Below are 24,135 nucleotides of genomic sequence, written 5' to 3' on the forward strand. Positions count from 1 at the left end.
AAGACACAAGCACCCCAACGTTAACTGCAGCACTATTTACAATCGCCAAGACACACAAACAAGTAGTCCAGCGAGTGATGAATACATAAACAGCAGGTCCTACGTGTATACAAGGAACTGTTACTCAGCCAGCAAAAAGAATGAAATAATGCCATCAGAAGCAACGTGGATGGACCTGGGATGCCCAAACACTGAGTGAAGTCAGACAGACAGAGGAGGACCCACAGCATATAATATCACTTATAACAGGAAGGGAAACATACATACAACTGAACTAGTATACCAAACAGAAACAGAGTCACCGACTTTCAGATTAAAGCTAGGGTTACCAAAAAGAAAGTGGGGTAGGAGATATAAGTTAGGCGGTTCACATGAACACATACACAGAAAAATACGTATAAACACATATATAAAACAAACACGCACTGGGCTTCCCTGGTGGCGCAGTGGTTGAGAGTCTGCCTGCCGATGCAGGGTACACGGGTTCGTTCCCCAATCCGGGAAGATCCCACATGCCGTGGAGTGGCTGGGCCCTTGGCCATGGCCTCTGAGCCTGCTTGTCTGGAGTCTGTGCTCCGCAACAGGAGAGGCCACAACAGTGAGATGGCTGCGTACCGCAAAAAAAAAAAAAAAAAAAAAAAAAAAAAAAAAAAAAATTGACAGCTACCAGCATTTGTGAGGATGTGGAGAAACTGGAACCCTCGTGCATTGCGTTTGGTGACATAAAATGGTGGACATATGGTGAAAAACTGCTTGACAGTTTCTTAAAATGTTAAACATAAACTTATTAAATGACCCAAAAATTCTACTTCTGTGGCTTCCCTGGTGGTGCAGTGGGTAAGAATCCACCTGCCAATGCAGGGGATACGGGCTCGAGCCCTGGTCCAGGAATATCCCATGTGCCACGGAGCAACTAAGCCTGTGTGCCACAACTACTGAGTCTGAGCTCTACAGCCTGCGAGCCACAACTACTGAGCCCACACGCCTAGAGCCTGTGCTCCACAACAAGACAGGCCACCGCAGTGAGAAGCCCGTGCACCGAAACGAAGAGTAGCGCCCGCTCGCCGCAACTAGAGAAAGCCTGTGCACAGCAACAAAGACCCAACGCAGCCATAAATATATATATATATATATATTTTAAAGATTGAAAAAAAATTCTACTTCTGGGGCTTCCCTGGTGGCACAGTAGTTTAGAATCCACCTGCCAACGCAGGGGACGTGGGTTCGAGCCCTGGTCCAGGAAGATCCCACATGCCGCGGAGCAACTAAGCCCGTGCACCACAACTACTGAGCCTGCGCTCTAGAGCCCGCGAACCACAACTACCGAGCCTGCGCTCTAGAGCCCGTGAGCTACAACTACTGAGCCCACATGCCACAACTACTGAAGCCCGCGTGCCTAGAGCCCATGCTCTGCAACAAGAGATGCCACCGCAATGAGAAGCCCGCGCACCACAACGAAGAGTAGCCCCCGCTTACCGCCACTAGAGAAAGCCCACACAGCAACGAAGACCCAACACAGCCAAAAATAAATAAATAAATAAAATTGTAAAAGTTGAAGTTAATGAATTAGGAAAGCAGGAAAAGTAGACTGATTGATAAATCAAAGAACCGGTTCTTTTGAGAAAGCTAAAAACTTGAACACTGACAGAAAAAAACCACCACCTCCTTGTCGATTTTCATAAAGAAGGCACATATATAAAACTTAGAGACTTCTAAGACGACTTTTACTAGAGATTGGGGTGGGAGGGCCAGGCAGTGGCTTCACCCATACACACTACGAGTTCAAGGCACACCTCAGATGTTGGCGTTTTTAAGCCTTTTTGGTTGGCATGGGCTGAGGGAGGCCCTTGGCCATTCAGGCCACATGCACCTGACCTTCCATCACCTCACCAGCTTCTCAGTCTCCTGTTCTCTTCCCCTCTACGCACATTTTCTCACACAGGTTAGTTTGTCTCCTGTGTTGCTTGGACATCATATGGCATCCATGCCTTCAGCAGCTTAAGCAAAATGTGAACACACACACACAGTTCTTCCTCTAAGATGAACTCCAGGGCCAGGGGAAAGGAATTACACATAAGAGGGTTCCTCTTCACCTTTCAAGAAGGACAAGATACTCCAGGGTTGGGAGGCAAAGCTCCTGGCACAGTTGTGCCCTGCAGGCAGCACCTCCTGCCCATCCCGCCTGGGAACCCTGCCCAGGGAAACAGACACAGGCCGCAGGAGGCCCGGGACGCCTGGGGGTGGGAGCGCCTACCTGGATCAGGCTGTACTTCTGGTCTCGGTTCTTCAGGACCATGGTGTTCCGCCACTGCAGGCACTTCTCCTGGTGGGCCTGGATCTCAGAAGTGAGGGTGGAATTCCGGCTCCGGAAGTCCTCCAGATTGGGGGCAGGAGGAAGGGACATAGCCAGCAGTTTTCCCTCTGTAAGATCTTCCGGGGAAATGGGCAGCCCAAACTCCTGGCTCAGCCCCTTGATCATGGAGGAGGAGGGCAGCAGGTCCCCGGTGATCACCTCCCTGAGCCTGGAGCTGTAATGGCAGATGCAGTAGATCCTGGAACACAGAAGAGGCCCACTCAGCCTGCCTGCCCGGCACGACAGGTCAGACGGTCTCCGTTTTATGAGAGGAAACGAAAACACAGAGAGGTTGATGAGCTGATCCCGGGTCACCCAGCTCGTGCACGAGAAGCTTAGATGCCGCGTGCTGAGCCCACGGGGTTGGGGTGTGGGGAGATGTCCCCTTCCCTCTCCCCTCTCAGTCCCCCCGCAGTTAAAGGCTTCCCACTTTCTGCTTTGATTATTTTTCGGTCCCGATGGCCTTATTCCCTACCTCGCACCAACCCACACCCCACCAGGGAGTGGCCTCGACAGGCTGGCCGTCGGGGGTGTGGACCACAGAGCTCCTTCCCGCCCAGGCAGAGGGTACGAGGCACAGAGCCTCATGTCAGCACAGTTCGAGGACTGAGTAGTCACCCCCACCCCCACCAGGGTGAGCGGACGCCCCCCTCTCTCCCGCCCCAACCCCCCCTTTTTAAAAACACATTCAGCAGGCACAACTGTGGTTCGGGTTAGGCTGCCCTCTGTCCGCCGCACACTTCCGAAGCCCCCCTGGCAGAGCGTGCGGGACGGCGGGGCACGGGCCGGGCCGCACCTGCTCAGTGCCTGAAAGACCTGCCGCGGCACCGTGTTGCGCACGTAGAGCACTGCGTGCTTCATCAGCTGCGCCAGCGGCCGGGACAGGTGCACGTGGTACGGGACGGTCTCCAGGTCGGCGTAGAGGCGGCGGCGGAAGCGCAGCTGCGAGTTGTAGAGCGCCTTGTAGGAGCCGGGCTCTGCCTGCGGGACCCTGCAAGAAAAAAGAGGGGCCCCACGCCGCTGCCGCTCTGCCCGCCACAGAGCTCGGCACTTTCCCAGGGCCACTGGTGGTGGAAACGCTGGCACTGGCCTGGGCTTGCTTGTGTCTCGCTGTCCCCGCCCCATCTCTGTTTCCTCCCCCTCCCCTACCGACCCGCCCCTCCCACCGACTCTGCGTCCCCCACCCCCCACCCCCGACCTTTGAGCCACCCGCTGTATTGGGCTCAGGTTCCTCCACCTTCCTGAACCCGGTGAATCTGCACGGAGCCTGTGCATCCCACCCTGAGTCTGTGTGTTGGGGTGGCGGTGGTTCCCCTTTGTGGGGGGTCCCTGTTCAAGTCTTCTGCCCATTCCTCCACTGGGATGTTTTTACTGTTTTCTCATTCATTCACAGGCGTTTCTGTACTCTCAGAATACTAGCTCCATACATTGCAAATACTTTTTTCTCAGTTTGTGGCTTTTCTTTTCGCAATTTTTATGGTCTTTGGGTGAAGAGAAGTTACTAATTTTAACATAGCCAAACCTGTCATTTTTTCCTTTATTTTTTCTACTTCTGTCTTACTCAAGAAGTCTTTCTTTATTCTGAGGTCATGAATATGTCCTCCTGTAGCACTATCTAAAAGCTTTACAATTCAACTTTTTAAAAATAGATTTTTCTTCTACAAGAAAGGTGAGAACATACAACAGGAAAAAGACAGTCTCTTACATAAGTGGTGCTGGGAAAACTAGACAGCTACGTGTCAAAGAATGAAATTAGAACATTTTCTCATACCATATATAAAATAAACTCAAAATGGATTACAGACCTAAGTATAAGACCTGAAACTCTTAGAAGAAAACATAGGCAATATGTTCTTTGACACTGGTCTTAGCAATAATTTTTTGGATCTGTCTCCTCAGGCAAGGGAAACAAAAGCAAAAATAATCAAATGGGACCTAATCAAACTTAAAAGCTTTTGCACCGCAAAGGAAACCGTCAACAAAATGTAAAGGCAACCTACTGAATGAGAGAACATTGGCACATGATATGTGATATGGGGCTAATATCTAAAATATATAAAGAACTCCTACAACTCAGTGTTAAAAAAACAAACAACCCAATTAATAAATGGGCAGAAGACCTGAATAGGCATTTTTCCAAAGAAGACATACAGATGGCAAACAGGTACATGAAAAGATGTTCAATATTACTAATTATTAGGGAAATGTAAATCAAAACCACAATGACGTATCACCTCACAGAATGGCTATCATCAAAAAGACAAGAAATAAAGTGTTGGTGAGGATGTGAAGAAAAGGGAACCCTCCTACACTCTTGGTGGGAATGTAAACTGGTGCAGCCACTATGGAAAACAGTATGGAGATTCCTCAACAAATTAAAAATAGAACTACCATATGATCCAACAATTCAACTCCTGGGTATGTATCCAAAGAAAGTGAAAACAATACTTTGAAAAGATATATGCACCCCAATTTACAACAGCCAAGATATGTAAGCAACCTAAGTGCCCATCAGCAGATGAATGGATAAACAAGACACGATATATAGATACAGTGGAATATTGCTCTGCCATTAAAGAGGATGAAATTTTGCCATTTGCAACAACATGGATGGATCTTGGAAGGTATTAAACTTAGTAAAATAAGTCAAACAGAGAAAGATAAATACTGTATGTTCTCACTTATGTGTGGAATCTGAAAAATAAAACGAACAAGATATTTCTGGTGAAACCTGAGTAAGAACAGACAACTGTGGTCTAGTTAACTGTACTGCATCCATCAATATGTCAGATGTCACCACTGGGGGAGACAGGGTGTTGGGGTACCTGGAACCTCTCTATAATTTCTGCAACTTATTGTGAGTCCATAATTATTTCAAATAAGCTTTTACTCTGTCTGGGATTGATTTTTGTGAACTGTGTGAGCCAGCAAATTAGGAAACTCTCAGCGAATAAGGAATGAAGTGGAACTTCCTCAAGTTGATAAAGGACATCTACAAAAAACCTACACGTAATGGGGAAAGACTGCCTTCCACCAAAGACCAGAAACAAAGCAAGGATGTGACAACTCTTATATAAAATAGTACTTCAAGTCTTAGCTAGCACCCTAAGGAAATGAAGATATACAGCCTGGAAAGGAAGGAATTAAACTATTGCTATTTGCAGATGACATCTTGGTCAGTGTAGAAAATCCCAAGGAATCTACCAAAAACAATCAATCAGACGAACAGAACTCCTCAAACCAATAAGTGAGTTTAGCAAGGCTGTAGAATCAACATAGAAAAATCAATTATATTCTATATACAAGCAATGCACAGCTGGAAACTGAAATTAAAAAACACAGAACCATTTAAAAATCACTCAAAAAGTAAAATACTTAGATATAAATCTACCAAATACGTACAGGACTTGTATGCTGAATATGCTGATGAAAGAAATTTTAAAAATTTTTTAAATTTTAAAAAATGTAAATAAGTGGAAATCTAAATAAATATTCACGGATTGGAAGGCTCAAATAGTTCTCTCCAAATGATACATAGGTTGAGCATAATTTCTATCAACATTCTAGAAAGATGTTTTGTAGATACATACAGCATATTGTAAAATTTATATGAAAAGGCAAAGGATCTAGAACAACAAAAACAATTTTGAAAAAGAATAAAGTGGCCTGACTTTGATTATATAGCTACGGTAATCAAGACTTTGTAGTATTGGTGAAGGGACAGACACAGAAATCAATGGAGCAGAATTGAGAACCCAGAAATAGATCCACACAATTATGACCAACCGATTTTTTATAAAGATGCAAAAGCAATTCAGTAAAGGAATATAATATTTTCAACAAATGATGCTGTAGCTATTGGATATATGTAGGCTAAATGAAACACAACAAAAACTCAACCTAGGTTCCAGTTCAAGACGGTGACGGAGGAAGATCCTGAAGATCTTCCTTGGGAAGATCTTCCTTGGGAACAGCTTCTTGGGAGGGAGATCCTCCTCCCAAGGACACACCAAATCTACAGCTCCATAGGGAACAATTTCCTCTGGGGAGAAAGATACAAAAACAAAAACTGAAAACTAGCTGAATGACCCCTTCACATAGGGCAAAAGAGAAACCAGCCACATCAAAACAGAATTCCAAATAAGATGAGCCCAGAGACCCGCACCAACACACTATAATTAAAAGGTCAAAAGCTAACGACAAGGAGAGAAGCTTAAAAGCAGCAAGAGAAAAACAAATTGTTACACACAAGGGAACTCCCATAAGACTATCAGCAGATTTTTAAGCAGACACTTTGCAGGCCAGAAGGGAGAGGCACGATATATTCAAAGCGCCAAAAGAAAAGACCTTCCAACAAAGAATACTCTACCCGGCAGTTATCATTCAGAATTGAAGGAGAGATAAAAGAGTTTTCCATATAAGAAAAACTAACAGAGTTCATCACCACTAAACTGGCCTTATAAAAATGTTAAAGGGACTCCTTTCAGTTGAAAAGAAAGGATGTTAATTGCTAACAGAAAACATGAGACTGATCAAGATGGCAGAGTAGTAGGACACAAAGCTCGCTCTCTCCCACATCTACAACAAAAATACATCTACATGTGGAACGATTCTCACAGAATATCTACTGAACGCTGGCAGAAGACTTCAGACTGCTGTAAGGGCAAGAAAATCTCCATGTAACCAGGTAGGAAAAATGAAAAACAAAGTGAGAAAGGTATCCGGATGGGACCTGCACCCCTGGGAGGGGGCTGTGAAAGAGGTAAGGTTCATGCACCCTGGGAAGCCCCCTCACCGGCAGGGAGATCTGCCAGGACAGAAGGGGAGCTTCAGAGCCTCTGAGAAGAATGCAGCAGTCAGTTCGTGGCAGCCAGAGCAGAGGGAGAACTGCACAGATGGTCAGTACCGCAGACCTGCACTCACCAGCCTGACATGTGCATCCCCAGTGCTGGCAGGGGCTGGGTGCTGGAACTTCGGCTCCAGAGATCAGAACCAGGGAGAGGACTGGGGTTGGCTGTGTAGAGACAGACTTGGGGGCGGGGGGATGAATCCGGTGCCACCACAGCTGGGGGTATAAGCGGAGGAAGCCTGAGCTGCCTCAGAGGCCGGTCAGCATTGTTTGGGTGGTGTAGGAGGGGAGAGGTGGGACCTAGACTATAGCCTTTTTCCCATGTATGTGTGCTCCCAGAGGGCAAGACACTGCCTGCCCAGGCTCCAGGGGCAGTTACAGACCTCTACCACCATCCACCCTGATGCCAGGAATGGTCACAATCCCCCACTAAAACCCTCCCAGACCCTAGGAGTGGTTGAGGGACTGCACCAACTCCTGCCCAGAACGCAGGAGTGGTTGTGAGCCTCCACCAACTCCCTCCTGAACAAGACTGGTCATGGGCCACTGACGCACCTGCCCAGGCGCCAGGAGTGGGCGAGAGCCCCAGCCACCACCTTCCTGCACGATGAAAACACAACCATACAAAATCTATGGGACACAGCAAAAGCAGTTCTTAGCGGAAAGTTCATAGCAATACAGGCCTTCATCAAAAACAAGAAAAATCTCAAATGAACAACCTAACCTACCACCTAAAAGAATTAGACAAAGAAGAACAAACAAAACCTAAAGTCAGCAGAAGGAAGGAAATAATAGAGATCAGGGAGGAAATAAAGTAGAGATTTTTTTTAAAAATAGAAAAAAAATCAACAAAACCAAAAGCTGGTTCTTTGAAAGGGTAAACAAAATAGACAAACCTCTAGCCAGGCTCACCAAGAAGAGAGAGAATCCAAATAAACAAAATAAGAAAAGAGAAAGGAAAAATCTCAACTGATACCATAGAAATACAAAACACCATGAGAGAATACTATGAACAATTATATGCCAACAAATTTGGCAACCTAGAAGAAATGGAATTGTCTAGAAACATACAGCCCACCAAAATTGAATCAAGAAGAAATAGATAATTTCTACAGACCAATCACTAGAAGTGAAATCAAACCTGTAATAAAAAAATTCCTACAAAAAGAAGTCCAGGATCACATGGCTTCACAGGCGAATTCTACCAAACATACAAAGAAGAACTTACACAGATTCTTCTCAAACTCTTCGAAAAGATTGAAGAGGAGGGAACACTCCCAAAGACATTCTGTGAAACCACAATCACCCTGATACCAAAACCAGACAAAGATACCACCAAAAAAAGAAAATTACAGGCCAATATCTTTGATGAATATAGATGCAAAAATTCTCAACAAAATATTTGCAAACCAAATCTAACAACACGTAAAAAAGATCATACACCATGACCAAGAGGGATTCATCCCAAGTTCACAAGGATGGTTCAGTATAGACAAATCAATCAATCTGATACACCACAACAACAAAAGAAAAGACAAAAAATACCTTGACAAGAACACCACATAAACAAAAGAAAAGACAAAAACCACATGATAATCTCAATACATGCAGAAAAAGCATTTGACAAAATTCGACATCCATTCACGAAAAAACTCTTACCACAGTGGATTTAGAGGGAACATATCTCAAAACAGTAAAAGCTATTTATGACAAACCTACAGCCAATTTAATGCTCAATAGTGAAAAGCTGAAAGGCTTCCCCTAAAATCTGGAAAAAGACAAGCATGCCCACTCTCACCACTTCTCTTCAACATACTATTGAAATTCCTAACCACAGCAATCAGATGAGAGAAAGAAATTAAAGGTATCCAAATTAGAAGGGAAGAGGTAAAATGGTCATTATATGTAGATGATATGACACTATATATAGAAAACCCTGAAGACACCACACAAAAACAACTAGAACTGATAAATTAATTCAACAAGGTAGCAGGATACAAAATTAACATACAGAAATTGGTGGCGGGCTTCCCTGGTGGCGCAGTGGTTGAGAGTCCACCTGCTGATGCAGGGGACATGGTTCATGCCCCAGTCCGGGAAGATCCCACATGCCGTGGAGCGGCTGGGCCTGTGAGCCATGGCCTCTGAGCCTGCACGTCCAGAGCCTGTGCTCCGCAACGGGAGAGGCCACAACAGTGAGAGGCCTGCGTACAGCAAAAAAAAAAAAAAAAAAAAACCTTTTAAAATTGCAAACCAGAGCAGAAGCAAGGAGAACTACAATCCTGCAGCCTGTGGAACAAAAACCACATTCACAGAAAGACAGACAAGATGAAAAGGCAGAGGGCTACGTACCAATTGAAGGAACAAGATAAAACCCAAAAAAACCCCAACTAAATGAAGTGGAGATAGGCAACCTTTCAAAAAAAGAATTCAGAATCATCATAGTGAAGATGATCCAGGACCTCGGAAAAAGAATGGAGGCAGAGATCGAGAAGACGCAAGAAATGTTGAACAAAGACCTGGAAGCATTAAAGAACAAACAGAGATGAACGATACAATAACTGAAATGAAAACTACACTAGAAGGAATCAATAGCAGAATAAGTGAGGCAGAAGAATGGATAAGTGACCTGGAAGACAGAATAGTGAAATTCACTGCTGCAGAACAGACTAAAGAAAAAAGAATGAAAAGAAATGAAGACAGCCTAAGAGACCTCTGGGACAACATTAAATGCAACAACATTCGCATTATAGGGGTCCCAGAAAGAGAAGAGAGAGAGAAAGGACCAGAGAAAATACTGAAGAGATTATAGTTGAAAACTTCCCTAACATGGGAAAGGAAATAGTCACCCAAGTCCAGGAAGCGCAGCAAGTCCCATACAGGAGAAACCCAAGGAGAAACATGCCGAGACACACAGTAATCAAATTGGCAAAAATTAAAGATGAAGAAAAATTATTGAAAGCAAGGGAAAAACGAAAAATGACATAACAAGGGAACTCCCATAAGGTTAACAACTGATTTCTCAGCAGAAACTCTAACAAGCCAGAAGAGAGTGGCATGATATACTTAAAGTAATGAAACGGAAGAATCTACAAACCAAGATTACTCTACCCGGCAAGGATCTCATTCAGATTCACGGGAGAAATCAAAAGCTTTTCAGACAAGCAAAAGCTAAGAGAATTCAGCACCACCAAACCAGCTCTACAACAAATGCTAAAGGAACTTCTCTAAGTGAGAAACCCAAGAGAAGAAAAGGACCTACAAAAACAAACCCATTAACAATTAAGAAAATGGTCATAGGAACATACATATCGATAATTACCTTAAACATGAATTAAATGCTCCAACCAAAAGACACAGGCTTGCTGAATGGATACAAAAACAAGACCCATATATATGCTGTCTACAAGAGACCCACTTCAGACCTAGGGACACATACAGACTGAAAGTGAGGAGATGGAAAAAGATATTCCATGCAAATGGAAATCAAAAGAAAGCTGGAGTAGCTATACTCATATCAGATAAAACAGACTTTAAAACAAAGAATGTTACAAGATACAAGGAAGGACACTACATAATGATAAGGGATCAATCCAAGAAGAAGATATAACTATTATAAATATATATGCACCCAATATAGAAGCACCTCAATACATAAGGCAACTGCTAACAGCTATAAATCGACAGAATATAAATCGAGGAAATATATATATATATAGCTAACAGCTATAAAAGAGGAAATCGACAGTAACACAATAATAGTGGGGGACTTTAACACCTCACTTACACCAATGGACAGATCATCCAAAATGAAAATAAATAAGGAAACAGAAGCTTTAAATGACACAATAGACCAGATAGATTTAATTGATATTTATAGGACATTCCATCCAAAAACAGCAAATTACACTTTCTTCTCAAGGGCACACGGAACATTCTCCAGGATAGACCATATCTTGGGTCACAAATCCAGCCTCAGGAAATTTAAGAAAACTGAAATCATATCAAGCATCTTTTCTGACCACAACACTATGAGATTAGAAATGAGTTACAGGGAAAAAAACGTTAAAAACACAAACACGTGGAGGCTAAACAATACATTACTAAGTAACCAAGAGATCACTGAGGAAATCAAAGAGGAAATCAAAAAATACCTAGAGACAAATGACAATGAAAACACGACAATCCAAAACCTATGGGATGCAGCAAAAGCAGTTCTAAGAGGGACGTTTATAGCTATAAAAGCCTACCTCAAGAAACAAGAAAAATCTCAAGTAAACAATCTAAACTTACACCTAAAGGAACTAGAGAAAGAAGAACAAACAAAACCCAAAGTTAGCAGAAGGAAAGAAATCATAAAGACCAGAGCAGAAATAAATGAAATAGAAACAAAGAAAACAATAGCAAAGATCAATAAAACTAAAAGCTGGTTCTTTGAGAAGATAAACAAAATTGATAAACCATTAGCCAGACTCATCAAGAAAAAGAGGGAGAGGACTCGAATCAATAAAATTAGAAATGAAAAAGGAGAAGTTACAACAGCCATCGCAGAAATACAAAGCATCCTAAGAGACTACTACAAGCAACTCTATGCCAATAAAATGGACAACCTGGAAGAAATGGACAAGTTCTTAGAAAGGGATAACCTTCCAAGACTGAACCAGGATGAAACGGAAAATATGAACAGACCAACAACAAGTAATGAAATCGAAATTGTGATTAAAAATCTTCCAATAAACAAAAGTCCAGGACCAGATGGCTTCACAGTTAAATTCTATCAAACATTTAGAGAAGAGCTAACACTCATCCTTCTCAAACTCTTCCAAAAATTGCAGAGGAAAGAACACTCCCAAACTCATTCTATGAGGCCACCATCACCCTGATACTAAAACCAGAGAAAGATACTAGAAAACAAGAAAATTACAGACCAATATCACTGATGAATACAGATGCAAAAATCCTCAACAAAATACTAGCAAACAGAATCCAACAACACATTAAAAGGATCATACACCACGATCAAGTGGGATTTATCTCAGGGATGCAACGATTCTTCAATATATGCAAATCAATCAATGTGATACACCATATTAACAAATCAAAGAATAAAAATCAGATGATCATCTCAATAGATGCAGAAAAAGCTTTTGACAAAATTCAACACCCATTTATGATAAAAACCCTCCAGAAAGTGGGCATAGAGGGAACCTACATCAACATAATAAAGGCCGTATACAACAAACCCACAGCCAGCATCATTCTCAATGGTGAAAAACTGAAAGCATTTCCTCTAAGATCAGGAACGAGACAAGGATGTCCACTCTCACCACTATTATTCAAGATAGTTTTGGAAGTCCTAGCCATGGCAATCAGAGAAGAAAAAGAAATAAGAGGAATACAAATTGGAAAAGAAGAAGTAAAACTGTCACTGCTTGCAGATGACATGATACTATACACAGAGAATCCTAAAAATGCCACCAGAAAACTACTAGAGCTAATCAATGAATTTGGTAAAGTGGCAGGATACAAAATTAATGCACAGAAATCTCTTGCATTCCTATACACTACTGATGAAAAATCTGAAAGAGAAATTATGGAAACAGTCCCATTTACCACTGCAACTAAAAGAATAAAATACCTAGGAATAAACTTACCTAGGGAGACAAAAGATCTGTATGCAGAAAACTATAAGACACTGATGAAAGAAATTAAAGGTGATAGCAGCAGATAGAGAGATATACCATGTTCTTGGATTGGAAGAATCAATATTGTGAAAATGACTATACTACCCAAAGCAATCTACAGCTTCAATGCAAACCCTGTCAAATTACCAATGGTATTTTTTATGGAACTAGAACAAATCATCTTAAAATTTGTATAGAGACACAAAAGACATCGAAGAGCCAAAGCAGTCTTGAGGGAAAAAAACGGAGCTGGAGGAATCAGACTCCCTGACTTCAGACTATACTACAAAGCTACAGTAATCAAAATAATATGGTACTGGCACAAAAATGGAAACACAGATCAATGGAACAAGATAGAAAGCCTAGAGATAAACCCACGCACCTATAGTCAACTAATAAATAAAAATAAATAAAATAAAATAAAATTGCAACCCCAAAAATAACACAGGAATAAACCTCACCAAGGAGGTGAAAGATTTATACTCTGAGAACTATAAAACATTAATAAAGGTAAGTGAAGAGGATTCAAAGAAATGGAAAGATATCCCATGCTCTTGGATTTGAATAATTAATATTATTTAAATGACCATACTACCCAAAGCAATCTACAGATTTAATGTGATCCCTATCAAATTACCCATGACATTTTTCACAGAATTAGAATAATCCAAAAATTTATATGGACCCATAGAAGACCCAGAATTGCCACAGCAATCCTGAGGGGGAAAAAAAAAATTTAAAGAGCAGGAGGCATAATTCTCCCAGACTTCAGACAATACTACAAAGCTACAGTAATCAAAACAACATGGTACTGGCACAAAAACAGACATATGGATAAATGGAACAGAACAGACAGCCCAGAAATAAACCCACACACCTATGGTCAATTAATCTTAAACAAAGGAGGTGAGAATATACAACAGGACGGACTTCCCTGGTGGTGCAGTGGTTAAGAACCTGCCTGCCAATGCAGGGGACACAGTGAGCCCTGGTCTGGGAAGATCCCACATGCCATGGAGCAACTAAGCCCATGCACCACAACTACTGAGCCTGTGCTCTAGAGCCCGTGAGCCACAAATACTGAAGCCCGCGCACCTAGAGCCTGTGCTCTACAACAAGAGAAGTTGCCAAAATGAGAAGCCCACACACCACAACGAAGAGTAGCCCCCCACTCACAGCAACTAGAGAAAGCCCGCACTCTGCAAAGAAGACCCAATGCAACCAAAGATAAATAAATAAATAAATAAATATTTTAAAAAAATAGAATATACAATGGGAAAAGACAGTCTCTTCAGCAAGTGGTGTTGGGAAAGTTGGACGGCTGCATGTAACTCAATGAAGTTAGAACACACCCCCTCACCATACACAAAAATAAACTCAAAGTGGCTTAAAAACTTAAGCATAAGACATGACACCATAAAACTCCTAGAAGAGATCATAAGCAAAACATTCTCTGACATAAATCATACCAGTGTTTTCTTAGGTCAATCTCCCAATGCAAAAGAAATAAAAACAAAAATAAACAGATGGGGCCTAATCAAACTTACACGCTTCTGCAGAGAAAAGGAAACCATAAACAAAATGAAAAGACAACCTACAGAATGGGAGAAAATGTTTGCAAACAATGTGACTGACAGGGCTTAATTTCCAAAATATACAAACAGCTAATACAACACAACAACAACAAAACAAACAACCCAATCAAAAAATGGGCAGGGGCTTCCCTGGTGGCGCAGTGGTTGAGAGTCCGCCTGCCGATGCAGGGGACACGGGTTCGTGCCCCGATCCGGGAGGATCCTACGTGCCGTGGAGCGGCTGGGCCCGTGAGCCATGGCCGCTGAGCCTGCGCGTCTGGATCCTGTGCTCCGCAGCGGGAGAGGCCACAACAGTGAGAGGCCCGCGTACCGCAAAAAAAAAAAAAAAAAAAAAAAAATGGGCAGAAGACCTAAAGAGACATTTCTCCAAAAAAGACATACAGATGGCCAATAGGCACATGAAAAGATGCTCAGCGTTGCCAATTATTAGAGAAATGCAAATCAAAACTGCAATGAGGTACCATCTCACGCCAGTCAGAATGGCCATCATTAAAAAGTCTACAAATAAAAAATGCTGGAGAGGGTGTGGAGAAAAGGGAACCCGCTTGCACTGTTGATGGGAATGTAAGCTGGTACAGCCACTATGGAAAACAGTATGAAGGTTCCTCAGAAAACTAAAAATAGAGCTACCAGATGATCCTGCAATCCCACTCTTGGGCATATATCCAGACAAAACTATAATCCAAAAATATACATGCACCCCTATGTTCATAGCAGCACTATTCATAATACCCAATACATGGAAACAACCTAAATGTCTATCAACAGATGACTGGATAAAGAAGATATGGTACATATATACAATGGGATACTATTCAGCCATTAAAAAAACGAAATAATGCCATTTGCAGCAACATGGATGGACGTAGAGATTATCATAAAAAGTGAAGTAGGTCAGAAAGAGAAAGATGGGGACTTTCGTGGTGGTCCAGTGGCTAAGGCTGTGTGCTCCCAATGGAGGGGGCCCAGGTTCGATCCCTGGTCAGGGAACTAGATCCCACATGCCGCAACTAAAGATCTCACATGCCACAACTAAAAGATCCCACATGCCACAAATGAAGATCCCACATGCCACAACTGAAGATCCCACATGCCGCAACTAAGACCCAGCATGGCCAAATAAATAAAATTTTTTTTAAAAAAAGAAATAGACAAATACCATATGATATCACTTATACGTGGAATCTAAAATATAACACAAATGAACTTATCTACGAAACAGAACAGACTCATGGACATAGAAAACAGACTTGTGGTTGTCAAGGGACAGGGGTATGGGAGAGGGATGAGTGGGAGGTTGGGATTAGCAGATGTAAGCTATTATATATAGAACAGATAAACAACAAGGTTCTACTGTATAGCACAGGGAACTATATCCAGTATCCTATGATAAATCATAATGGAAAAGAATGTAAAAATAAGAATGTGTGGGGACTTGCCTGGTGCCGCAGCAGTTAAGACTCCGCCTGCCAATGCAGGGGACATGGTTTGAGCCCTGGTCTGGGAAGATCCCACATGCCGCAGAGCAACTAAGCCCATGCGCCACAACTACTGAGCCTGCGCTCTAGAGCCTGCAAGCCACAACTACTGAGCCCTCATGCCACAGCTACTAAAGCCCGAGTGCCTAGAGCCTGTGCTCCACAACAAGAGAAGCCACTGCAATGAGGAGCCCGCGCACAGCAACGAAGACCCAACGCAGCCAAAACTAAATAAATAAACTTAAAAAAAGGAAAGAAATGAAGGTGCTAAAAAAAAAGTGTATATATATATATATATATATGTATGTATGTATAACTGAATCACTTTGCTGTACAGCAGAAATTAACACAACATTGTAAATCAACTATATTTCAATAAAAAAAATTTTAAAGTCGATAAAATCACAGAAAAGGAAAAATAAATAAATAAATGGGCAGAAGATCTGAATAGACATTTTACCAAAGATGACAAACAGATGGCCAACAGGTACAGGAAAAGATGCTCAACGTCACTAATTATCATGGAAATGCAAATTGAAACAAAAGTGAAACATTACCTCATACCTGTTGAGAATGGCTATTATAAAAAAGACAAGCAATAATCATTTTGGTGAGGATGTGGAGTACAGGAAACCCACAGGCGCTGTGGGTAAGGATGTATTAATAAACTGGTACAGCTACTATGGAAAACACTTTGGAGGTTCCTCAAAAAGTTAAAAATAGAACTGCCATATGATCCAGCAGTTTCACTTCCGGGTATTCATCCTAAGGAAACAAAAACACTAATTCGAACAGGTATCTGCATCACCGCGTTCAATGCAGCATTATTTACAATAGCCAAGATATAGAAACAACCTAAGTTATTCCATCATAAAAAAAGAGAGTCTTGACAGTAGGAACAACATGGATGCATCCCCAGGGCATCATACTGAGTGAAACAAGTCAGAGAAAGACAAATACCATATGATCTCACTTACATGTGGAATCTAAAAAAACAGAAGCAAAATAGTAAAAACCCAAGCTCACAGATACAGAGAACAAACTGGTGGCTGCCCACCCAGAGGCAGGGTGTGTGGAGTGAGCAAAATGGATGAAGGGGGTCAAGAGGTTACAAAGCCATTTAGTTATGTACAGCACTGTGACTATAGTTAGTGATACTGTATTGCATATCTGAAAGTTACTAAGAGAGTAGGCATTAAACATTCTCATCACAAAAAATTCTGTAACTTGTATGATGATGGATGTTAACTAGACTTATTGTGGTGATCATTTCACAACATATACAAATATCGAATCATGAAGTTGTATACCCAAAGCTAACATACTGTTACATGCAAAGTATACCTCAATTTTTTAAGAAAAGGGAAAAATTCAATCTAAACCTCGCGCTTCATACAAAAATTAACTCAAAACGAATCATAAACTTAAAAGTAAACCATAAGACCATGAATCTTTTAGAAGAAAACAGAGAAAAAATACTCAAGACCTAAGGCTTTGTGAAGAATTCTTAAACATGTCTCCAGAAGCATAGTGTATAAAAGAAAAAATAATCAATAGATTGGACTCTATCAAAATTCAAAACTTTTTCTTTGGAAAAGGTATTTTTAAGATGATGAAAGAATCACTACACAGAGTAGCTCCCCCTAGGCTTGGTGTCCAGAGTTTTTATTGGGGCTCCATTAATGATTGATTGATTGATTGATTGATGGCCCACATAGCAATCTCAGTCTCCATGTCAGGAGGGGGCGTGTCTTGATGTGCTGATGGCCAAGAGCACAGCAGGGGGTGGCGGGCAGGGGGAGGCTACCTCGTGGCTGGTTATCTGCCCAGGAGAACTGAAAGCACGCATCCACACAAAAATGTGCCCATGACACTGCATGACCCAAAGCCCCTGCCCTAAGTCACAACGTTGGTCTTTCCAGCCCCACCAACCTCCATCCTGTGACTCTCTGGTGAGGCTTCAGCCTAAGATCCAGTGTGGTTAGCCCGCAACCTAACCAAAGACACTCCTATCAGGCATGACACAGATCACCTCCCAGAAGCCAAGGGCAAAAGCCAGACCTCTCTTGGGCAAGGCCAAGTTCTTTCCTACACACCGTGAAGTCCACTCTTTTAAGTGTCCAATTCCTGCCATTTGAGGAGAGCATCCTAGGAACTTGTCGGCAAACCCTGGGGGCTTTTGCAGAATGCACTCACCATTCTGTCTCTAGAAACGATTGTTGCTCTGACCTACAGATCCCAGACTTGAGCTGCAACACGTCTCAGCTCTAGCCAGCCCCGTGTGCTTCAGACCGGCCCCCAGAGTCCTAACTGGAAAGAGCCAATTCCTTAGCATTTATCCTGTTGCTGTTTGCCCCGGATTTGGTGGTTTCTGTAGACGGACAGACGCCTTGGTTTGTTGAAAGTCAAGGGGAGATTCTGACAGCAGCCAAGGGCCTCTGTTCAGTCCTCAATGGGCTCTTCCTCCAGGTGCTGGGCTTGTCCCTATACTTAACGCCACTCAATGTACAAAGGTATATAGAGTTATAGCACCCCTAGATTTTCTCTAATTGTTTAATATATTGTACAGTGTTTAATACATTGCACCCTTAAATCTGTCTGTCCACCTTTATTTCAAAAATCTAAACACAGGGCCAGCATATACTTCAGTATTTGATGGTGAAATTTAAATTTGAATAAAATAGTATACCCCCCCCAAAGTAAGTGTACAATTCAGTGGTTTTAGTATACTCCCAATGTTGTGCAACCACAAACACTGTCTAATCCTAGAACATTTTTATCACTCCCCACTTCTCCTGCATCCCTCCTCTCGGACCTTGGAAACCACTGATCTATCTCTATGGACTTGACTATTCTAGACATTTCATATGAATGGAATCATATAATAGGTAGCCTTTTATGTCTGGCTCCTTTTATTAGCATAACATTTAAATTTATTTATTTATTTTTGGCTGCGGTGGGTCTTTGTTGCTGCACGCTGGCTTTCTCTAGTTGCAGCGAGCGGGGGCTACTCTTCTTTGTAGTGTGTGGGCTTCTCACTGTGGTGGCTTCTCTTGTTGCGAAGCACGGGCTCTAGGCGTGGGGGCTTCAGTAGTCGTGGCGCACGGGCTAAGTTGCTGTGCGACATGTGGGATCTTCCTGGACCAGGGATTGAACCTGCGTCCCCTGCACTGACAGGCAGATTCTTAACCACTGTGCCACCAGGGAAGTCCCTATTAGCATAATTTTTAATTGAGGCATAGTTGATTACAATATTAGTTTTAGGTGTACAACATACTGATTCAAAATTTTTATAGATTATGCTCCATTTATAGTTACTACAAAATATTATACTGTGCTGTACAATAGATCTTTGTAGCTTATTTATTTTATATGCAATAGTCTGTACCTCTTCCTCCCCTACCCCTATCTTGCCCCTCCCCCCTTCCCTCTCCCCACTGGTAACCACTAGTTTGTCCTCTCTGTGAGTCTGTTTCTTTTTTGTTGTATTCACTAGTTTATTTTTTAGATTCCACATGTAGGTGATAACATACAGTGTTTGTCTTTCTCTGTCTGACTTATTTCACTTAGCACAATGCCCTCCAGGTCACTTAGCATAATGAGTTTTTGTTTGTTTGTTTGTTTTGGTTGAGCCACATCTCAGTTGAGGCAGGCGGGCTCCTTAGTTGCAGCTCGCAGGCTCCTTAGTTGTGGCTCACGGGCTCCTTAGTTGCGGCAGGCGGGCTTCTTAGCTGCAGCTCACCAGCTCCTTAGCTGTGGTATGCGAACTCTTAGTTGCGGCATGCATGAGGGATCTAGTTCCCGGACCACAGATCAAACCTGGGCCCTCTGTATTGGGAGCATGAGTCTTACCCACTGCGCCACCAGGGAAGTCCCCTAGCATAACGTTTTTAAGGTTCATCCGTGTTGAAGTATCTGTATCAATACTTCATTCCTTTTCGACAGCTGAATATTATTCCATGGTATGGATGTTTTGTTCATCAGCTGATGGACATTTGAGTCGTTTCACTTTCTGATTATTATAAATAACGGTGCTATGAACATCCATGTGCACGTTTTTGTGTGTATGCATGCTTTCAGGCCTCCTGGGAGGATAACCAGCCACGAGGCGGCCTCCCCACCTCCCCTGCCCCCGTGCTCTTGGCCATCAGCACATCAAGACAGCGCCCCCCCCCGGGTGGACACAGTCAACATCCGGACACCCTGCTGTTGTCAGCATCTGAGTCATGGGGCATCTGAGCTCTGAGAACAGATAGGGGGCCTCCAGAGCAGAGAAGGAAGGCCCTATTGATCCAAACTAGGATAGTTGCAAATCATGAAAGAAAAAGGGAGTTATCCCATCACCACAACTAAAGAACGGAAGACCACGAGGGGCCACCTGCTGCGGCCCAGAAGGGGACACTTCCGTTGCCTCTGCAACATCTCCAGGGGGCGGCCATCGGGGGCTCCTGGCCTCCAGGGAAGGGGACTTCTGCAGCGTAAGCAGCCCTCCAGCCTCACAATAATCCGCCCTGTCTCCCTCGGGACGAGCTGACGTCTGTGTCCTTGTGGTGTCCCTCTCAGGGCCGGGCAGAACACTCTGCTCCCCGCTGGCCAGGGGGGCGCCTCGGGAGTGTGAAGGCAGGACCCAGTTTCCTGAACCAGCCTCCCTTCCATATACCCATGAAGTCTTCGCTTCAACCAAAGGCAAGCGGCTCTCCCAGCTGCTGAGCTCTGTGAAGTGCCTTATACGAACCCCGAGAGGCACCAAATCAACAGGTCCCTCCCACAGTCGGCGTCACAGAACCTGAGCTTGGCCACCCCTCCCCACCCAGAAACGCGGAGACCTACCTACCGGCTCTGGTGGCTCTCCCACAGCCGCCTCAGGCCCCGGTCGGCCAAGCCCTCCAGGATGAGGAGGTGGCCCCGCCCGTCCAGCAGGTGGAAGCCAGTGAGCACGTCCAGGTCCGGCCGCTCCTGGATCTTCGCCGGCATCTTCAAGGCGGACAGGATCTGCTGGATAGCCTCCACGGGGCAGGAGTCCAGGCCCAGGGCCCCGGCGTTGATCACGGCGACGTCCTGCAGCAGGCCGTGCAGGAGTGAGAGCTTACTGGAGGTGAACACGAAGATGACGCGGCCAAACTGGGAGGCCGTGGGGTGGGCGTCCAGGGCCTCGGTCCCGGCCCACAGCGGCGCCGCCACGCCCGCCCGCAGCTTCAGCAGGCAGCTGGCCTCCAGGTAGTCGCCCGGGGGCATCGGGCTGTGCCGCAGGCCATCTCCGGGCACCCGCAACCCCACCGCCTTCCTGCTCCTGCTGTCATGGCCGAGGCGCGTGGCCTTGGGCTCGCAGCTGTGGATGGGGACAACCAGGTTCAAGTACTTCTGGCCAAGGAGGAGGTCGGCAAAGCTGACCTGGGCAACCCCGTAAGGGTCCCACATCTTATCCTGGGTTTCAAAGGGGTTGTTCTCCGTCTCTTTCGGGGAAATTAGGGTCTGGAGGTTGAGGTATGTATCCAGCGGGTCCTCCCCAAACAGGGCGGGCTTGCGGGAATACCCCTCTGACTTGCGGTCCCGGTCATGAACTTCCACCACCATCGGGGGGCCCTCCAGGTATTCCCTCAGGTCGCTGGGGTGCATGGCCCCAAGGAAGATGACGTTGATATCCTGGAAGTAGACGTGGGTCCCATGGGGCTGGCCCTCAGTCCTGTGCACTGGGGTCCTGTAGAACTGGTACCTGCAGTACACGGGGGTGCACAGCCGCTGCGAGAGAGCAGGGGCGGCGGTCATGGGTGCAGCCGCGGGCACCCCCTGCCGGCCCCCCTCCTCTCCAGGTGGCCCCCACCCAGCGGCTCAAATCCCGGCCCCAGGCTCACGCCCGGCAGCCCCTGCAGCCCCTGCGGCCTGTGGTTCCTCATTCACAAACCCCAAGGACAGAGCCCACTCTGCAAGGCCACTGCGAGGCCCGAGAGCCACGTGTACGGCGCTGAGCTGGCAGCTGAAGCAACTACTTCCCCCGGATGGCCAGTGCCACGAGGACAGGCCCTGCGCTTCTTCCCGTCCCATGGCCGGGCACAGAAAGTGTGGAGAGGAGTGGCTTTTAGAACAGAGAATCCGTGTTTCCCAGACACGCATCTGGAGGGCTGGCACGGCTCACCTTTAGCATATAAAGTGACCAAGCAGAACTTGGGTCTGGGTTTAAGAGGACTCGCAGGCTGAGCTGCAGGCGGGGGGCAGGGCTGTGTCGGGACAGAAACAGGAAACCTTGCGCATGCTACAACGTTATCATCAGAAGCTCACCGTTACACAAGTGTGTGGTTCGAATGCATACTCCAAGGGTACTATTTATTTTACTATTTCTTTTACCACTGATGCTGAATTTTATTTAAAAATAATCCTGGGTTGGTAGGGCTCCCAGGTACCTGGCAGAAATAATTAAGAAAACCTTCTGGAGAAATCCACTTCCGACCTAGGCCTCAAAGAATTCCCACAGAGAAAGTTCCATCAGACATGGGATCATAGTAAAAATCACAAAACACCTAAGGGAAAAAGGTACCACTAGCAAAACCAGATGTACAAAGGCACAGGTATTAGAATGATCAGGTACATAAAATAAATCTATTTGTTTGGTTTTTAAAAAGTAAAAGTATATCATCAAGGTCAAAACTATCATAATTCTATTTACTGGCAATGAAAATTCTAAAACTGAAAATTTTAAAATATCACCTACAACAGCATCAAGACATAAAATGCTTAGGAAGAAATGAAAGATGTGGAAGACCTGTACACTGAAAACTACAAAACACTGCAGAGAGAAATTAAAGAAATCTAAAGGAAGAAATATACTATTTTTATGGTTAGGAAAATGCAATTAATTCTTGAGGAATCATAGACCTAAACATAAAAGCTAAAATCATACCTCTCCTAGAAGAAAACACAGGGTAGTATCTTCATAAACTTGGGGTGGAAAAAAGATGTATTTGATATGACACAAAAAGCACTAATCATAACAGAAGTTGATAAGATGGACTTCATCAAAGACACTATTAAGAAAATTAAAGCCAAGCTCCAGAGGGGCAGAAAGTATGTACAATGCATACATATCTGACAAAGGACTCGTATCCACAATATATCAATAAAAAGAAGAGATATTCTGAAGAAAAATAAAAGAGGAGCTTTCAAATCTGGTTAAGCGGAATAAGCACACCCACCCTGCACCTCCCACTGAATACAACAGAAGGCATGCTTCAACTAAGAGTCCGCATGCCGCAACTAAGGTCCCATGTGCTGCAACTAAGATCTGGCGCAGCCTAAATAAATAAATAAATATTAGAGGAAAAAAAACCCTACAGAGATGCAGAGAACACCTTCTGAAAAGTAGAAGGCAGTGGGCAGATTGGAGAAAGAGACCAAACCCAGTGAGTTTCCTGGGTTTTATTCTCTTCCTGCATGTCCCAGACTAGACGCAAAGGAAGCCTGAATCCCAGAATTATGCACCAGGCATGGAGAGACAGAGCTCTCTTTCTGTTCCAAGGAATGGGGTGTGGGAACCCTATGAGACAGAGAGAGTGGAAGGAAACTCCCTATTGCTTTTCTCTCCTGGACCTGCCCTCTGGCAAGTTCAAGTTCCCAACCTGTAATCTGTGCAGTGGCAGCAGCTGGGCAGGCAACTGAAAATCTGAGTGAGGGGAATCCTCTTTGAACAGATGAACTGTGATGCAAACAGTGTATCAAAATGTCCTGTTCCTTGGCTCTCATGCTCGAGTGATGGTCACTGAGCTCCTGTTTGTACCAGGCCCCGGGCTAGGCGCTGGGGACGCTGACACCATGGTCCCTTGTGCAGGCGACTTCAGCCCACTGGGGACATGAACTAAACATCACATCATGCAGTTCAAGTGGCAGACTGAACACATATATCTGGTTACACCCCTCACCGAACTCCCCTAAAACCACAGGGAATTTTTTTTTAAGACATAAACATACAAGGACAAGGAGAAGAGAAGAGAAGCCAGCATGAGCGCCGGGACAGGGACGAGCAAGTGGTGCAGACACAGCACAGGTGAGGAAGCCAAACCCCGAGCATGTAATGGAGAAGCTGAGAACCAGCCACATTCTCTGCAAAATCCTCAAAAGACTTAGGAACTGGCAGGACCCAGCATCTCTGGATCTGGGGGTCACAGCAAAGAGCCCAGCAAGGGAA

General features: G+C 44.3%; 1 protein-coding gene across 2 annotated transcripts in view; it reads right to left on the bottom strand.

Moving 5' to 3' along the window:
- The window catches only part of CFAP92 (cilia and flagella associated protein 92 (putative)), a 102,527-nt gene that overhangs the window by 32,089 nt on the left and 46,303 nt on the right, over positions 1–24,135 (bottom strand). For both annotated transcript variants that reach the window (XM_079935653.1, XM_079935652.1), the window contains exons 10-12: positions 20,794–21,698; positions 3,150–3,344; positions 2,255–2,552 (exon numbers count right to left, since the gene is read on the bottom strand). In XM_079935653.1, coding sequence (XP_079791779.1) covers positions 2,255–2,552; positions 3,150–3,344; positions 20,794–21,698 — 1,398 coding nt within the window. The remainder of the gene's footprint in view (positions 1–2,254; positions 2,553–3,149; positions 3,345–20,793; positions 21,699–24,135) is intronic.

Source organism: Stenella coeruleoalba, assembly GCF_951394435.1.
Source record: "Stenella coeruleoalba genome assembly, chromosome: 10".
In the NCBI taxonomy this organism is placed as follows: domain Eukaryota; kingdom Metazoa; phylum Chordata; class Mammalia; order Artiodactyla; family Delphinidae; genus Stenella; species Stenella coeruleoalba.